An 18873-nucleotide genomic window follows, 5' to 3' on the forward strand; every position below is an offset into this window, starting at 1 on the left:
GTTTTTTAAATGGGAGAAATAAGAATCTTTAACACAAAAACATTGGGCTTTTTAATTTTGTGGACTTATACTTAAAAGGGGCATATTTGTATATAACGATAGAAAGTGAGACATCAACTATACTGCTCTTTAAGACAGTAAGTCAGTCCTGAAATTATTTTTACTTTAGCTTTGGTGCATACATAAATAAAGCAAACTTTCTTCTGTTTATACTGTATTATTTAATTCCTCCTAATTTCAAATTTCTTGATTCATCAAATACTTTGTTTTACTTTTGATATTAGTATGTTCGGGTTAAACTTAAACTCTCAAATTCTTCCATGTCCTATCTCCAGAATACATTTTAAGAGAGGAGGCCTAATATATTATTTAATCCAAATCCCTCATTACATGAAAGGAAAAGTAAGACCTAGAAGTTATGTGATTTTCCCAAAAGTACAGGAAGTACTAGGTCCACTATTTGACTTTTAGGTATTCTTCATTTCTTACTGCACCTAAATTCTTCTGCCTAAACAACCTTTTCATATTTCTTTAGTGCTGGGGCTGTTGGTCAAGTTCATTCAATGTTTAGGTGTTTTTTGTTTATTTGTTTGTTTTTTGGTTGTTGAAGAGTAACATGTATGCCTGGCCAGCGTGGCTCAGTGGTTGCACGTTGACCTTTGAATCAGGAGGTCATGATTTGATTTCCAGTCAGGGCACATGCCCAGGTTGCAGGCTGGATCCCCAGTGTGGGGCATGCAGCAGGCAGAGAATCAATGATTCTCTCATTGATGTTTCTATCTCTCTACCACTCCCTTCCTCTCTGAAATCAATTTCAAAAAATTTAAAAAAAGGAATATCATATAAAGTTTATAAATCCTATAAATTTGCAGAGCTCAATAAATTTTTTTTCACAGTGACTATACTTGTATGACTACCACCCAGATAAACATACAGAAAATTTCCAATACCCCAGTAGCTTTCCTTATGTATTTTCCCACTCAATAACTTCCCTAATTTTCCATAAGCCATCTCTATACTGACTTCACAAATTCGTTTTGTCTTATTTTGATCTTCACATTTGAAATCATATAATATGTACTCTTCTGTGTCTAGTTTCCATAAGTCAACATCTTGTCCCTTAGGTTTATTCTAATAATTGCACAGAGTAGTTCATTCTTTTTCATTGTTTGGAGTAATCCAATGTGTAGCTAATACCACTGTTGACAGACATTTGGAATGCCTCCAATTTTTGTCTGATTTCTGTACTTGTCATTTAATGGTTTCTTAGGTATTTATCCTACTTGAGATTTCTTCTTCATTTTAGAAAATTCTCAGTTTTACTTCTGCCTCATTTCCTTCCTCTTCTTTCTGGGACATCAATTACATGTCCTTTTCATCAAGTGTCATTCTTTCACATTCTTTTCTGATTTTTTCTAGCTTTTTGCTCTTTATGATTCATTTTGGATAATAATGTGACATGACTTCTAGTTCATTAATGCTCTCTTCAGCTGTGCCCAATCATAAAGTTCAAACACAGTTTCTTAAAATCTGTGCCTGATAATCAAATTATCTGGATCCCTTATGGGCTCACCTCTATTGTCTGCTTTTTTTATCTTGTTATTCTGTAATTTGGTCTTATCTTCTGATATCCCTGATTGGTTATCATAGCTTTGTATGAAAAACTGTAAAGGAAAAAAAAAATCAAGACTTTGGCTTATGACTCCCAAGGAATCAAGATGGCGGCATAGGTAAACACCTGTACTTTCTGTCTCTCACAACCATATCAAAATTACAACTAAAAGACAAAACAACTGTCATCCAGAACCATGGGAAAGCTGGCTGAATGGAAGTTCTACAACAAGAGGTAAAGAAGAAGGTGCATTGAGACTGGTAGGAGGTGCGGAGACGTGGAACGGGCTGGCACCCGGGTGCACTGCTTTTTTAATTGGGTGGGAGATACAAGCTCCTGTTTGCTCTGAACTCCAGTTCTGGATAAGACTCTGGGGGACCCAGAAACATACGGGGAGAAACTGCACTACCTGGCATTGTGACAGGAATGGGAGGGCGGCTTTCTTTCAGACGGTGGTGCTAACAGCTGTAATTTTTCCTGCGCTGGGACCTCTCCAGTGCAGGGCTGACTGGCAGCCATTGCTGTTTGCTCCACCCAGGAGATTCCCCGAGACCCCGCCCCCCCAATTTACATCCCCACCCAAGCTGTGTGCAGTGGCTTTTGCATATGAATGGCCTATCCTTTCTCAACCTAAAACCTGTCAAACAGGCAACAGCAGCAGCAGCTTGCCTTGCTACACAGCTGGGCCTCATCTGGGCACTTCCAAACCCGGTACAAAGAGGAGGAATCTGCAGATGTCTCCGCAGATCCTGCTGGGTGGCCCCAGGCAGTGGCTAACCTTGCACCTCCTTGGAATTCCAAGAGGCAGTGTACCCAGTGGTCAGTGTGAGACCATACCAGATTACAATTCTTCACATCCATAAGCAACACATTCAAGGAGCAGACTCAGTGAGCACCAAAGCCCCAATGAAGCAAGTCCTGCCCCATAAGGTGTTTCCTGCACAGCAGCTATTCCATTGTAGATATAGCTGGTCCCCACAGCCAATTGGTCTAGAGGTCAATTCCTCCCAGTGATACCAATAGCAATCAAGGCTTAACTACAAGACTGTGCACACAGCCCACGAAGAGGTGCACCAAGAGTGTCCACCTCAGGTAACTGGGGAGGCTGAGCCACTGGGCCCTATAGGACACCTACCACACAAGGCCACTATATCAACTCAAGGAGACTTAGTAGCTAGCCAGTACATAGAAACAAACACAGGGAAGCAGCCAAAATGTGGAGACAAAGAAACAAGTCACAAATGAAAGAAATGAATTAAAGCAAAATACTGGATAAAGAGTTCAAAACCACAATTATAAGGTTACTCAAGTATCTTCTAGAAACCTCCAAGGAACTTAGTGAGACCTTCAGGATCTTAGTGAGAATGCCAAAAAAGTGGAAAAGGACCAGTCAGAAATTAAGCATACACTGACTGAAATAAAAAATAATATACAGAGATTCAACAGTAGACTAGAGGGTCCCAAGAATCAAGTCAAAGATTTGAAGTACGAGGAAGCAAAAAACACCCAACCAGTAAAGAAAAAAAAAGAATCCAAAAATATGAAGACAGTGTAAGGAGCCTGTGGGAAAACTTCAAGCGCACCAACATCCGAATTATGGGGGTGCCAGAAGAAAAGAGAGAGCAAGATATTGAAAACCTATTTGAAGAAATAATGACAGAAAACTTCCCCTACCTGATAAAAGAAATAGACTTACAAGTCCAGGAAGCACAGAGAATCCCAAACAAAAGGAATCCAAAGAGGACCACACCAAGACACATCATAATTAAAATGCCAAGAGCAAAAGACAAAGAGAGAGTCTTGAAAGCAGCAAGAGAAAAACAGTTACCTACAAGGGAGTACCCATATGACTGTCAGCTGATTTCTCAACAGAAACTATGCAGGCCAGAAGGGAGTGGCAAGAAATATTCAAAGTGATGAATAGCAAGAACCTACAACCAAGATTACTCTACCCAGCAAAGCTATCATTTAGAATTAAGATCAGATAAAGAGCTTCACAGACAAGAAAAAGCTAAAGGAGTTCATCACTACCAAACCAGTATTATATGAAATGCTGAAGGATATTCTTTAAGAAGAGGAAGAAGCCCTAGCTGGTTTGGCTCAGTGGATAGAGCATCAGCCTGAGGACTGAAGGGTCCCAGGTTCGATTCCAGCCAAGGGCACATGCCTGGGTTGCAGGCTCGATCCCCATTAGGGGGCGTGCAAGAGGCAGCCATCAATGATTCTCTCTCATCATTGATGTTTCTATCTCTCCATCCCTCTCCCTTCCTCTCTAAAATCAATAAAAATATATTTTTTAAAAAAAGAAGAGGAAGAAGAAGAAAAAGGTAAAGATTAAAAATTATGGACAACAAAGTGACAACAAATACATACCTATCATCAAGTGAATCTAAAAATCAAATGAATAAAAAATCTGATGAACAGAACAAACTGCGACATGTAATAGAATCAGGGGAATGGAAAGGGAGTGGACTGACAATTCTTGGGGGGAAGGATGTGGGAAGAGACTGGACAAAGAGCTTACACCTATGGATGAGGATAGTGGGGGGGTGGTGGTGGTGAGGGCCTGGTGGGGGGGGAGGACAGGGTGGAGTGGAGCTATGGGGGGAAGAGGAACATCTGTAATAATCTGAACAATAAAGATTAAAAACAACAACAACTCTGGCTTATATTAGTTAGCATCCCAATCTAAAGTTTTTGTTGTTGTTGTTGTTTTTACCAGTATCTTTCTTTGTGTGCCCCTTTGATTCTGCTAAAAGCTCCTTTTAGATTCTCAGCTGTCTCAGCAGCCTTTACTGGGAATGAACACATGCCCATAAGAGAAAAGCAGGCCCAAGTAGCAGATTACTTCTCTAAGAATCCTTCTCTCAGATCCTAAAACCCTATTTTTTTTTCATTTTATTTTTAGTTCTACAATGCTTTCAATAGATATAGTTTGTCTTTTCTTTCCCCTGATTATTCTCTGCAGGAGGGATAGGAATTATCTAGTCTATTATTATCAGAAGAACTCGCTAGCATCAGCACCATAGAAATTTTTAGAATGCAATAAAAATACAACCTAGATACAAGAACAATTTCTAAGGTTAAGTATTTTCTATGTTGAGTTTTTTACGGTTGATATGAAAATGTGATGAGCAGAAAATTTTCACTGAAAAATAGTCTGCCCTAAAGGTTGATGAGGGAAGGGAAGGATCCAAGATGGTAGCAGAGTAGATGAAAATCACACTCACCTCCTCACCAGAAAAAAATCTGAATTACAACTAAATTATAGAATAATCAACCAGAATAACCAACTGAAGACTAACTGAACAGAAATTTTATATCCAAGGATTTACAGAAACAGTCACCTTGAGGCTGGCAGGAAGGTTGGAGATGCAAAAAGGACTGTCTCTATACCCATGTGAGACAGTTGAGAATCCAGAGGGATATCTCTGCTGCAAAGGACCCCCTCAGGAGCTAGGGGTCTCAACACCATTGCAGATTCCCTGACCCAGAACACCAGTACCAGAAACAGAAGCCTGCATATTTGCTGAGAAAATCAGTGGGGATTCCCTCAGCCAGAAGACAGGAGTCTGAGAGAAACCCAGGTACTCTCTTAAAGGGCCAATGCACAAAATCTTGTTAATGGTCACTCACCCTGGGCTCTAGGAGAGGAAGAATGGCACAGAGTGGACCAGAGTCATAGAGGGAGGGATTGAGTTGTGTGGCCTCTAAGAAAAAGTAAGAGGGACAGCTGCCAATGTCCCTGTACTGAGTCCCTCTCCCACACTGTGTGGGCTTGCACGCATGACAGACATACATACAGACAATCTTTCTTGGGTGGATCACACCCCACCATGCTGATTCAGCTTGGAAAGATGCACTATCCCTACCGCTCTACCCTCCCTACTCCCTGTAGCTCTGTTCTGTTAAGCTGAAGCCCTGAAGAACAGACTTTCATGGAAGGTTCTGAAGGAGGTCATTCCCTCCACCAACACCCCTCCCCAACACCCCACCTCCCTGCAATCCTCCATTTGGTGCTACCATTCCTGTGCAGAGCACTTCCTCCACATGGCCAAATTTTAATTTTTTAGCTGATGAACTCTACTGGCCTCACCCTAACAATTTCCTGCCTGCCCCACCACAAAGATCCCCAGGACCCAGGGCAGCTGACCTCAGTATACACTAAAACTTTTTTAATTTAAATCCTCACCACAGGATATTTTTCCATTAATTTCTAGAGAGAGTGAAAAGAAGGGAGGAGGGGGGAGAGAGAGAAACATCCATGTAAGAGAGAGACAGCAATTGTTTGCCACCCACACGCACCCCAACTGGAGCTGAGGAACCTGCAACCGAGGTACATGTCCTTGACCAGGAATTGAACCTGTGACCCTTCCGTCCATGGGCAGACACTCTAACCTTAGTGGCCAGGGCTACACTAAGACTTTTGCTGAGTGGCCTCAGACCCTGCAAGAGCATTGAGTTTGAAACTCATCAGCCTGGTGAACAATACTCACCCCACCTGGTGACTCACTGAGAACCAACTGCATTCAATTTGTGTACCCCCAGAACTTCTTTCAATGACTGAACCTAGCAGGCAGCCAATAGGCGGAGGAAAATCTCCAGGTGCCTTGGGCCTTTTACTGACTTGCCACAGGCTAGGTATCAGTGGAAGCCAGCCTTGGTACAAGCTTGGTCCCTCCCACAACACCCAGGCCCAGCAGAGGCAGCCACAAATGGTGGATTGCTTTGTAGCTTGTAACAAACAGGTAGTCCAAGGCCTGTCATGAGCATGCCTGACGTTGACCTGCACCGAAGTCCTTTAACAAAATATTAGCAAACTGAATTCAGCAGTATATTACAAAGATCATATACCACCATCAAGTAGGATTTATTCCTGGGATGCAAGGGTTAGTACAATATCTGCAAATCAATTAATGTGATATAGTCTATAAACACAATAAAAGATAAAAATCATATGATCATATCAATAGATGCAGAAAAAGCACTTGACAAAATCCAGCACCCATTTATGATAAAAACTCTCAGCAAAGTGGCAACGGAAGAAACATACCTTAACATAATAAAGGCCATTTATGACAAACCCACAGTTAACATCATATTCAACAGGAAAAAACTAAAATAGTTTTCCGTAAGATCAGAAACAAGACAGGAATGTCCACTACTTTCATCACTCATATTCAATATATTATTGGATATCTAAGCTACAGCAATTAGAAAAAAAGACGAAATAAAAGGAATCCAAATTGGAAAGAAGTAAAACTGTTATTATTTGTAGATGACAAGATACTGTATATAAAGAACCTAAAAAAAAAAAAAGAACCTAAAGATTCTACCAAGTCTTAGCTGATTTGGCTCAGTGTATAGAACATCAGCCTGCAGACCAAAGGGTCCCGGGTTCGATTCTGGACAAGGGCACATACTTTGGTTGCAGGCTCCTCCCCAGCCCGGCCCCTGGTTGAGCATGTGCAAGAGGCAACCAATCAATGTGCTTCTCTCACATTGATGTTTCTCTCTGTCTTTCCCTCTCTCCTCCACTCTCCCTAAAATCAATGGAAAAATATCTTCAGGTGAAGAGTAACAATAAATAAATAAATAAAAGTAAATAAATAAATTAATTAAATAAAGATTTCAGGTGAAGATTAACAATAAATAAATAAATAAAAGTAAATAAATAAATTAATTAAATAAAGATTTCACCAAAAAACTACTAGAACTAATAAATGAATTCAGTAAAGTGGGATACAAAACAAATGTTGAGAAATTGGTTGCATTTTTATACATCAATAATTAATAGTCAGAAAGCAGAACGCAGAAAACAATCCCATTTATAACTACATCAAAACAAAATAAAATGCCTAGAAATAACTTTAACCAAGGAGGTAAAAGACCTGTACTCAGAAAATTGTAAAACATTGAAGAAACTGAAGATACAAATAAATGGAAGCATATAAAATGCTTCTAGAACCCTGGCTGGTATGGCTCAGTTGGCTGAGCCATGTACTAAGAGGTTGGGGTTCGATTCCCATCCAGGCACATGCCCAGTCGGGGACACTAAGGAGGCAGATGATCTTGCATTGATGTTTCTCTGTCTCTCCCCCTCTCCCTCCCTCTCTCTTAAAAACAAACAAAGAAACAAACAAACAAACATATTTTTTAAAAATGCTCATGGATAGGAAAATCTAACATCATTAAAATGTCTATACTCCCCTAGTTGGTTTGGCTCAGTGGACAGAAGGGTCCTAGGTTCAATTCCTGTCAAGGGCACATGGCCGGGTTGCAGACTCAATCCCCAGTAGGGGGCATGCAGGAGGCAGCCGATCATTAATGTTTCTCTCTCCCCCTCTTTCTTCCTCTCTGAAACCAATAAAAATATACTTAAAAAATAAAAATAAAATGTCTATACTACCCAAAGCAATCTACAGATTCAATGCAATTTGTATAAAAATACCAATGTTGTATTTCCCAGAACTAGAATAATCCAAAAATTTATATGGAACCACAAGAGATCCCAAATAGCCACAGCAATTTTAAGAATGAAGAAGAGCCCTAACCGGTTTGGCTCAGTGGATAGAGCGTCAGCCTGCGGACTGAAGGGTCCCAGGTTCGATTCCGGTCAAGGGCATGTACCTTGGTTGCAGGCATATCCCCAGTAGAGGGTGTGCAGGAGGCAGCCAATCAATGATACTCTCTCATCATTGATGTTTCTATATCTCTCTCTCCCTCTGCCTTCCTCTCTGAAATCAATAAAAATATATATATTTTTTAAAAAAAGCAGCAAGAAAAAAGCAGTTACTTACTTACACGGGAACTCTTATAAGACTGTCTATTTCGCAACAGAAACTTTGCATGCCAGAGGGAGTGGCAAGAAATATTCAAAGCAAGGACCTACAACCAAGATTACTTTACCCAGCAAAGCTATCATTTAGAATTGAAGGTCAGATAAAAAGCTTCCAGACAAAAAAAAAAATTAAAGAACTTTATCACCACCAAACCAGAATTACATAACATGTTAAAGGGTCTTCCTTAAGAAAACGATCACTGGCTGGTCTGGCTCAGTGGATAGAATGTCGGCCTGTGGAGTGAAGTGTCCTAGGTTCAATTCCGGTTAAGGGCACATGCCCAGGTTACGGCCTGGATTCCCAGAAGCGGCGTGCAGGAGGCAACCAATTAATGATTCTCTCTCATCATTGATGTTTCTATCTCTCTTTACCTATCCCTTCCTCTCTGAAATCAATTATATATATATATATATATATATATATATATATATATATGAAAAAAGATTAAAAAATATGAATAAAATGGCAATAAATACGTATCATCAACTGAATCTAAAAATCAAAATAAACTAACAAGCAGAACAGAAACAGACTCAAAGATACAGAGAATATTTTAATGGTTGCCAGAAGGGAGGGTGGGTTGGGGAATGTGTAAAAAGGTGAAGGGATTTAGAAGTAGAAATTAGTAGTTATAGTATACTAGTAGTAATGGGGATGGAAATTATAGCATAGGGAATAATATTCTAAGAGCTATGCATGGTGTCAGGTGGGTATGAGATTTTTGGGGGATGATAACCTAATAAGTTTTGTAATGTCTAATCACTGGGTGTACACCTGAAATTAACATAATATTATGTGTGAACTGTAATTGAAAAATTAAAAAATGATTTTAAAAAAAGAAACTGAAGAAATATAAATTTAAAGTCTGGGAGTTAATTCTGCACAAAACTAATTCTAATAAAAGTAAGAACAAACAGCCCTAGCAGGTTTGGCTCAGTAGATAGAGCGTCAGCCTATGAACTGAAGGGTCCCAGGTTCAATTTCAGTCAAGGACACATGCCTGGGTGGTGGGCTCACTGCCAAGTAGGGGGAGTGTAGGAGGCAGCCAATCAACGATTCTCTCATCATTAATGTTTCTATCTCTCTTTCCCTCTCCCTTCCTCTCTGACATAAATAAAAATATCCTTTAAAAAAAAGAACAAAGAAACCAATATGAGATATCACTTCACACCTGTCAAATGTCTACCATCAATAAATCAACAAACAACACATCAATAAATTGACAAACAGCAAGGGTAGATGCAAATGTGGAGAAAAGGGAACCTTGTGCACTGTTGGTAGGAATGCAGATTGGTGCACCCACCATGGAAAATAGTATGGAGGGTGCTCAAAATATTAAAAATGGAACTGCCTTATATCCAGCAATTCCATTTCTGGGTATATATCCGGGGGAAAAAACCCAAAAACTAATTCGAAAGAATATATGCACCCTATGTTCGTTGTAGCATTATTTACAAATAGCCAAGATATGGAAGCAACCCAAGTGCCATTCAATAGACAAGTAGATAAAAAAGTGATGGTATATATATATATATATATATATATATATATATATATATATATATATATATACTGGAATATTATTCAGCCATAAAAAAGAATGAAACCTACACATTTGTGAAAGCACAGATGAACCTATAGGGTGTTATGCTAATTGAAAAAAGTCTGATAAAGACAAATATGATTTCACTTATATGTAGACTCTAAGGAACAAAATATAAAATAGATGAACAAACAAGATAGAAATAGACTCATAAATACAGAGAACAGACTGATGGTTGTCAGAGGGGAGGGGAGACGGGGACTGATGAAAAGGTAAAGGGATTAACAAGTAAAAATCTGTAGTTACAAAACAGTCATGGGGATATAAAGTAGAGTGTAAGGAATATAGTCTACAACATTGTAATAATTTTGTATGGTGCCAGGTGGACACCTGAATTATTGGGAGGTGAGGGGGAAAGATAATACTTTGTAAATTATATAAATGTCTAACCACTATGCTGTCAACCTGAAACTAATACAAGAGAATATTAAATGTAATCTTTAATTAAAAAATGTAAAAAAAGAAAAATATGTTTTAAAAAGATAGAAAAGGCTAATGAAAGGATTAAATGACTCACAGGTTGACACTAATGTACATAAGCCTATATTTATAAGATGGACACCTAGTGTTATGTGTACTTTATTCATCACCACAATTTTATATGAAATTTCAGCCTATAAATATGATTGAACTCCAAAGATCCATATCTTGCTATTATATTTCTTTCTCTCGCTCTTTTTTAAAAATCCTCACCAGAGGATATTTTACCATTGATTTTTTTTTTTTTTTTTAAGAGAGTGGAAGAAATAGATGGGAACAGAGAGAGAAACATCAATATGAGGAGACAAATTGATTGGATGCATCCCACACATGCCCTAAACAGGGCCAGGGATTGAGCCTACAACCTGAGACACTTCAGTACACAGGACAATACCCTAGCTACTGAGCTAAACCAGCTAGGGCTATTTTTCTTTCCTGTGCTAGAAAACTTTCAATTAATAGAAGCAGGAAGCACATAACAACTACAGTAAGACCCTGTGGGGGAGCTTTGACTCTAAACAATAACAATAATAATAATAATAGTAATAATGTAATTGCTGCCATCTTATTCTATAAGTGTTCTGGCAAAATTGGTTCATTTTCCTAATGCTGACAGCAAGCAAAACAAAATCTACATAATACTAAAATGAGACAGCTTTTTAGTTAAACAAAGAATGAAAAATAGCAACAAAAATGACAAATGCAACAGTCCTTTCGACAAGTGACCTAATCTTTAAGAAAGTTGTAAACATATCTTCGCCATCAGTCTTTACCTGAGGACTTGGTGAACATTCTTTTTATATTTCTAAACTAAATGTTATTATTCAAAGGATCTGGTTCTGTAACTTTTGTCCCCCAAAATAAAACTTGAGTTTCGGATGGACTCAGGAACGCTGTAAATTCATCCATACTTCATCAATAATAGAAATTTGTATCACATATGATAAATAAAATAGTTTAAATGTAGTCTAAAACTTTTTCATTAATGAAAATGAATGTCAACTGAGTCATTTAGTGCTTTTTATTCTGTTACATTTTTTTAAAGAGAGAATCTTTTTTAAGAAATATATTTTTATTGATTTCAGAGAGGAAGAGAGAGGTAGAGAGAGACAGAAACATCAATGATGAGAGAGAATCATTGATCAGCTGCCTCTTGCACACCCCCCAATGGGGATTGAGCCTGCAACCCAGGCATGTGCCCTTGAACAGACTCAAACCCAGGACCCTTCAGTATGCAGGCTGACACTCTATCCACTGAACCTTGGATAGAGCCAAACTGGCTAAGGATCTTGTGTTACATTTTTAAATCACTGATAAGGAACACTTCCACAAGCGAAACACTCAAGGGGTAGTAGACTCAGTGAGCACCACAGTGCTACTAAAGCAAGTCCTGCTCCATAGCAGTATTTCCTGCACAGCAGCCCTCTCACTGTGGTCGAAGCTGGTCCTCCAGTCAATTAGCCTGGAGGTCAGTTCCTCTCAATGAGGCCAACAGCAATCAAGTCTTAACTACAACAAGACTGTGCACACAGCCCACACAGGGATGCACCTAGAGTGCCCAGCTCAGGTGACTGGAGTGGCTGAGGCACTGGACCCAAAAGGATACCTACTACACAAGGTGACTCTACCAACTCCAGGAGACATAGCAGCTCTACCCAATACATAGAAACAAACACAGGGAAGCAGTCAAAATGCAGAGACAAAGAAACATGTCACAAATGAAAGAAATGGAAGAAAGCAAATTACTGAATACATAGTTCTAAACCATGGTTACGGTTACTCAAGGATCTTCATGTGATCTTTAAGAAACTTAGTGATACTTTCAAGAATCTTAGTGAGAATGCCAAAGACAAGGAAAAGGACCAGTCAGAAATTAGGCATACACTAACTGAAATAAAGAATAATTTACAGGGATTCAACAGTAAGTAGAGGATTCCGAGAATCAAATAAACAATTTGAAATATGAGGAAGCAAAAAACATCCAATCAGAAGAGCAAAAAGGGCCTCCAGGTCTCTATTGAGAGACACTCAAAGGTTTCAGTGACCCTGCAGCTACAAGGTGCCTCCAATCTGCTTTCAAATGTGTCTGCAAGTCAAAATGTCCCACCCATCCCCCCAGGCTAAACCTCCACCCCCAGTAACCCATCCCCCCAGGCTAAGCCCTCCAACCCCAGTAACCCATTCCCCCCAGGCTAAGCCCTCCAACTCCAGTAACCCCTGAGTCTTCTTTGACTGGGACATCGGAGGCTACCATTGGTCGAATTGTCTTAGAATTGTTTACAAAACCGCAGAAAATTTGCATGCGCTGTGTACAGGAGAAAAAGTCATTGGATCCACCACTGAGAAACCTCCCCAGTGAATTATTAAGAAATTTATGATTCAGGATGGAGACTTCTCAAATCAGAAGGGGACAGGTGGAGAAAGTATTTATGGTGAAAAGTTTGAAGATGAAAATTTCTTCATAAGCATAACCAAGAGGGTTTGGTAAGCATGGCAAATACAAGCTGCAATACAAATGGTTCTGTTCTTCATCACAACAGTTCCAATCCTCATTTGAATGGGAAACGTAATATTTGGCTAGGTAATTAAAGGAATGGGTACGGCAAGAATTCTGGAAAATGTAGAAGTGAATGGTGAAAAACCTGCCAAATTGTATGTTACTGCAGAATGTGGAGAACTGAAGGAAGGGGATGACTAGGGAATATTCCCAAAAGACGGTTCTGGTGACAGTCATCCAGATTTCCCCGAGGATGCAGATATAGACTTAAAAGACATAGATAAAGAATTATTAATAACAGAAGACTTAAAAAAACACTGGAAATACTTTTTTCAAATCCCAGAACTGGGAGATGGCCATTAAAAAACATACACAGGTTTTGCCCTAGCTGATCTGGCTCAGTGGATAGAGCTTCAGCCTGCAGATTGAAGGGTTCTAGGTTCTATTCTGGTCAAGGGCACATGCCCGAGTTGTGGGCTCGATCCTCAGTAGAGGGTGTGCAGGAGACAGCTGATCAATGATTCTCTCTCATCACTGATGTTTCTCTCTTTCTCCCTCTCCCTTCCTCTCTGGACAAAAATATATTTAAGTATATATATGTACACACACACACACACACACACACACACACACACACACACATATATATACAAAAAGTTTTTAAGATATTATTGAAACACTCAAGGGTTTCAAAAGCTGTTATTGAGAAAGCAGACAGATTGAAGCTGCAACCCATAGCTTTAAGTTGCATGTCGAATATTGGTGATTGTAAACTGACGATGTCAAATTAGCAAGGAGCAACTGACAGTTGTTTGGAGGCTCTTGAAATAGATCCATCAAATATCAAAGCAGTGTATCGCAGAGCTCAAGGATGGCAAGAATTGAAAGAATATGACCAACCATTGGTTGATCTTAAGAAAGGTCAGGAGATAGCGCTAGAAGATAAAGTTATGGAGACAGAATTGCTGAAAGTCAAAAAAAGATACAGGCACAGGAAGATAAAGAGAAAGCAGTGTATGCAAAAATGTTTGCTTAATAAGGAATTCAATTAAGCTAAAATATTACACATTGATGTATAAAGGCAATAAGAAAACTTAAGGGATTTTATTAAATATGGTCCCTGATGTATTTCCTTTGATACTTCACTTCCCCATTGTTTACAGTTTAGGAATACTGATACTGGTTCACTCTTAATATAAGTAATACAATGTACACTTTGCCCTCCCATGGCTATCTGTATTATTCACAAAGAATAATCGTGTTCAACCTATTTTTAAACTAAAGATACCTCTTGGTGAAAAATCAGATGAAAGCTTAAAAAAGGAGGAAGAATCCAAAAATATGAAGATAGTGTAAGGAGCCTGAGGGACAATTTCAAGCATACCAACATTTGTATTATGGAGGTTACAGAAGGAGAAGCAAGAGAGCAAGATATTCAAAACCTATTTGAAGAAATAATGACAGACCTAGCTGGTTGGACTCAGTGGACAGAGTGTTGGCCTGTGGACTGATGGGTCCCAGGTTCAATTCCAGTAAAGGGCACATGCCTAGGGTGCAGGCTCGATCTCCATTGTGGGGCATGCAAGAGGCAGCCCATCAATGATTCTTTCTCATCATTAATGTTTCTAACTCTCTCTGCCACTCCCTTCTTCTCTGAAATCAATAAAAAATATATTTAAAAAAAATTCTAACAAAAACAAAAGAAATAATGACAGGAGACTTCCCCTACTTACAAGTCAGGGGAGCACAGAGAGAACCAAATAAGAGGAATCCAAAGAGGACCACACCAAGACATATCATAATTACAATGCCAAGGATTAAAAACAAAGAGAGAATCTTAAAAGCAGCAAGAGAAAAGCAATTAGTTACTTACAAGGGAGCGCTCATAAGACTGTCAGCTGATTTCTCAACAGAAACTATGCAGGCCAGAAGGGAGTGGCAGGAAATATTCAAAATGAATACTAGCAAGGACCTACAACCAAGATTATTCTACCCAGCAAAGCTATCATTTAGAATTGAAGGGCAGATAAAGAGCTTCACAGAAAAGAAAAAGCTAACAAATTTCATCACCATCAAACTAGTATTACATGAAATGTTGAAGGGTATTCTTTAAGAGAAAAAGAAAAAGAAAATGAACAAAAATATGAACAATAAAAGGCAATAAATACATATCTATCAACAACTGAATCTAAAATTCAGAATATACGAACAAGAAACATAATGAACACAATAAACTGGTGAATAAAAGAGAATCAGAGGCATGGAAATGGAACAGACTCATGATTCTCAGAGGGAAGGGGAACAGGAGGGACGAGAAGAGATTAAACAAGATCTGATATGCTTATATGCATTCACTATAGACACAGACAACAGAGTGGCGAAGACATGGGGTGGGGCAGGAACTGGGTGGAGAGGCATAATGGGCGAAGAGGGTGAAAAGAGGGACATCTGTAGTACTCTCAACAATAAATATTTTTAAAAAACAAAGAACTACATTCAAACAATGTTTCCAATTCTCAATTATGCTCACAATTTGAGTGAAATGATAGTACAGTATTTAACTATAGGCTGCTTTTTTTATAGCTAATTATCCCATTATGCTATGCTTTTACATTGAAAAGCACCTTATTCATCCACCTCAATATTAAACAAAAAACTACAAGTTAGTCCAGAAGGTGAAAAATGGGGACACTGAAATATCAAAGAAATACATGGCAAGTCTTGTGGTTTTAACTCCACATAAGTGCTTGTATGTACATAAGATGGAATTCTTGCTTACATAAATACACATCTAAAATTTAGGGAATAATTACAAAACAAAAAATATTTTAAACAATGAAAGAAATAAGCAGAACCAAAAGAATAATTTTCAATGGATATTATTTCTTTTCTTATTATAAAATTTCTTCCCTACTTTGGTTTCTTAAAATGTTTTTATTAATTTTCAAGAGAGAGAGGAAGAGAGGGGGAGAGAAACATCAATGTGAGAGAAAAACATCAATTGTTTGCCTCCCGTACAAACCCCAATGGGAACCAAGCCACAACCTAGATTTGCACCTGACCAGAAATCAAACCATTGGCATTTTGGTGCATGGATGACACTCAACCAACTGAGCCACACCGGCCACGTCTGGATATTATTTCCAATCTTCAACATCTTCTGCAATTACTTGCAAGTTTAACACATCTTTCTTTCTTTTTTAAAAAAATATATTTTATTGATTTTACAGAGAGGAAGGGATAGAGAGTCAGAAACATCAATGAGAGAGAAACATCGATCAGCTGCCTCCTGCACACCCCCTACTGGGGATGCGCCTGCAACCAAGGTACATGCCCTTGACCAAAATTGAACCTGGGACCCTTCAGTTCACAGGCCGACGCTCTAGCCACTGAGCCAAACCGGTTAGGGCTAACACATCTTTCAATATAGCAATCCCAAATTTTTATAAAATTATTTGACAGGCTTAACTATCAAACAAAAAACAAAAGGTGTACATGGTAGTAAATGGATAACAAACATGAGTGAACAATTCATAAAAATGTTTGCAAATATACTTTCACAAAAGTTCAGTGATATTTAAGTTAAATCAAGATACCACATTTTTAGCCCAGCTGGCATGGCTCAATAATTGAGCATCAACCTAGAACCAGGAGGTCACAGTTCAATTCCTGTTCAGGGCACATATCCGAATTGCAGGCTCTATCCTGTGTGGAATGTGCAAGAGGCAGCTGATCTATGATTCTCTCTCATCATCGATGTTTCTATCTCTCTCTCTCCCTCTCCCTTCTTCTCTGAAATCAATGAAAACATATTTAAATAAAAAAGACAGCACAGAGGAGAACCAAGATGGCGGCATAGGTTAACGCCGGAGTTTGCTGCTTTGAACAACTACTTCAAAAGTGAAACCAAAAAACGGAAGGGACATCACCCAGAACCACAGGAACGCTGGCTGAGTGGAAGTCCTACAACTAGGAGGAAAGAGAAACGCATAGGGACACTCAGAGGAGGCGCAGTGCTGAAGTCAAATTCTGAGGTGCGGAGTGCGTGGAGCCGGCTGGCGGCGGAGGGCGCGGTTGGCGTTTTCAATCGGGAGGGAGTCGCAGACTCTGAGCTCCAGATCCGGGCGAGTCTTTAGGGACCCAGACTCAAACAGGAGAAGCGGGACTGTCTGGCTTCGGTCAGAGCGAGTGCAGCTTTCTCTCTGAGCTTTGCAGTGGGTGCTGGGACTCAGAGAGACAGAGCCCCTGGGGACAGGACTGAGAGCCGCCATAACTGCTCTCTCCAGCCCACCCTGTTGATCCTGTGCGACCCGCCTCGCCCAAGCCCTGCACACAGGCATTTGCCGGATAGCCTCAGGCAAACGCCAGATTAGCACCTCCCTAGAGGACAGAAGTTCTCTCACTGCTGACACAGCTGATTCTCATAGCCACTTGGCCTGGAGGTCAAACCCTCCCTGGAATTAGCTACAACAATCAAGATTTAACTATAAGACTGCGAACAAAGACCACTAGGGGGTGCACCAAGGAAGCATAACAAAATGCGGAGACAAAGAAACAGGACAAAATTGTCAATGGAAGATATAGAGTTCAGAACCACACTTTTAAGGTCTCTCAAGAACTATTTAGAAGCCGCCGATAAACTTAATGAGATCTACAAGAAAACTAATAAGACCCTCGATCTTATATTGGGGAACCAACTAGAAATTAAGCATACACGGACTGAAATAACGAATATTATACAGACTCCCGACAGCAGACCAGAGGAGCGCAAGAATCAAGTCAATGATTTGAAATGCGAGGAAGCAAAAAACACCCAACCGGAAAAGCAAAATGAAAAAAGAATCCAAAAATGCGAGGATAGTGTAAGGAGCCTCTGGGACAGCTTCAAGCGTACCAACATCAGAATTATAGGGGTGCCAGAAGATGAGAGAGAGCAAGATATTGAAAACCTATTTGAAGAAATAATGACAGAAAACTTCCCCCACCTGGTGAAAGAAATGGACTTACAGGTCCAAGAAGCACGGAGAACCCCAAACAAAAGGAATCCAAAGAGGACCACACCAAGACACATCATAATTAAAATGCCAAGAGCAAAAGATAAAGAGAGAATCTTAAAAACAGCAAGAGAAAGAAACTCAGTTACCTACAAGGGAATACCCATACGACTGTCAGCTGATTTCTCAACAGAAACTTTGCAGGCCAGAAGGGAGTGGCAAGAAATATTCAAAGTGATGAATACCAAGAACCTACAACCAAGATTACTTTATCCAGCAAAGCTATCATTCAGAATTGAAGGTCAGATAAAGAGCTTCACAGATAAGGAAAAGCTAAAGGAGTTCATCACCACCAAACCAGGATTATATGAAATGCTGAAAGGTATCCTTTAAGAAGAGGAAGAGGAAGAAAAAGGTAAAGATACAAATTATGAACAACAAACATGCATCTATCAACAAGTGAATCTAAGAATCAAGTGAATAAATAATCTGATGAACAGAATGAACTGGTGATTATAATAGAATCAGGGACATAGAAAGGGAATGGACTGACTATTCCTGGGGGGGAAAGGGGTGTGGGAGATGCGGGAAGAGACTGGACAAAAATCGTGCACCTATGGATGAGGACAGTGGGTGGGGAGTGAGGGCGGAGGGTGGGGCGGAAACTGGGAGGAGGGGAGTTATGGGGGGGAAAAAAAGAGGAACAAATGTAATAATCTGAACAATAAAGATTTAATTTAAAAAAACAAAAGAAAAAAAAAAACAAAGACAGCACAGCCCTAACTGGTTTGGCTCAGTTGGTAGAGCATTAGCCTACAGACTGAAGGGTCCCTACAGTTCGATTC

The 18873-nt window shown here is 39.5% G+C and overlaps 1 protein-coding gene and 1 pseudogene across 10 annotated transcripts in view; one reads left to right on the forward strand and one right to left on the reverse strand.

Moving 5' to 3' along the window:
* The window catches only part of ZMYM5 (zinc finger MYM-type containing 5), a 60370-nt gene that overhangs the window by 30344 nt on the left and 11153 nt on the right, over positions 1-18873 (reverse strand). The window contains exon 2 of one of the 10 annotated variants that reach the window (XM_036298732.1): positions 1574-1664. The exons of the other annotated variants lie outside the window; for them this stretch is intronic. Within the exon in view, the coding sequence (XP_036154625.1) occupies positions 1574-1664 (91 nt within the window). The remainder of the gene's footprint in view (positions 1-1573; positions 1665-18873) is intronic. 10 annotated transcript variants of the gene reach the window in all.
* On the forward strand, positions 12636-14070 carry LOC118649679 (annotated as a pseudogene).

The sequence above is a fragment of the Myotis myotis genome, unplaced genomic scaffold (genome assembly GCF_014108235.1).
Source record: "Myotis myotis isolate mMyoMyo1 unplaced genomic scaffold, mMyoMyo1.p scaffold_m19_p_3, whole genome shotgun sequence".
NCBI lineage: Eukaryota > Metazoa > Chordata > Mammalia > Chiroptera > Vespertilionidae > Myotis > Myotis myotis.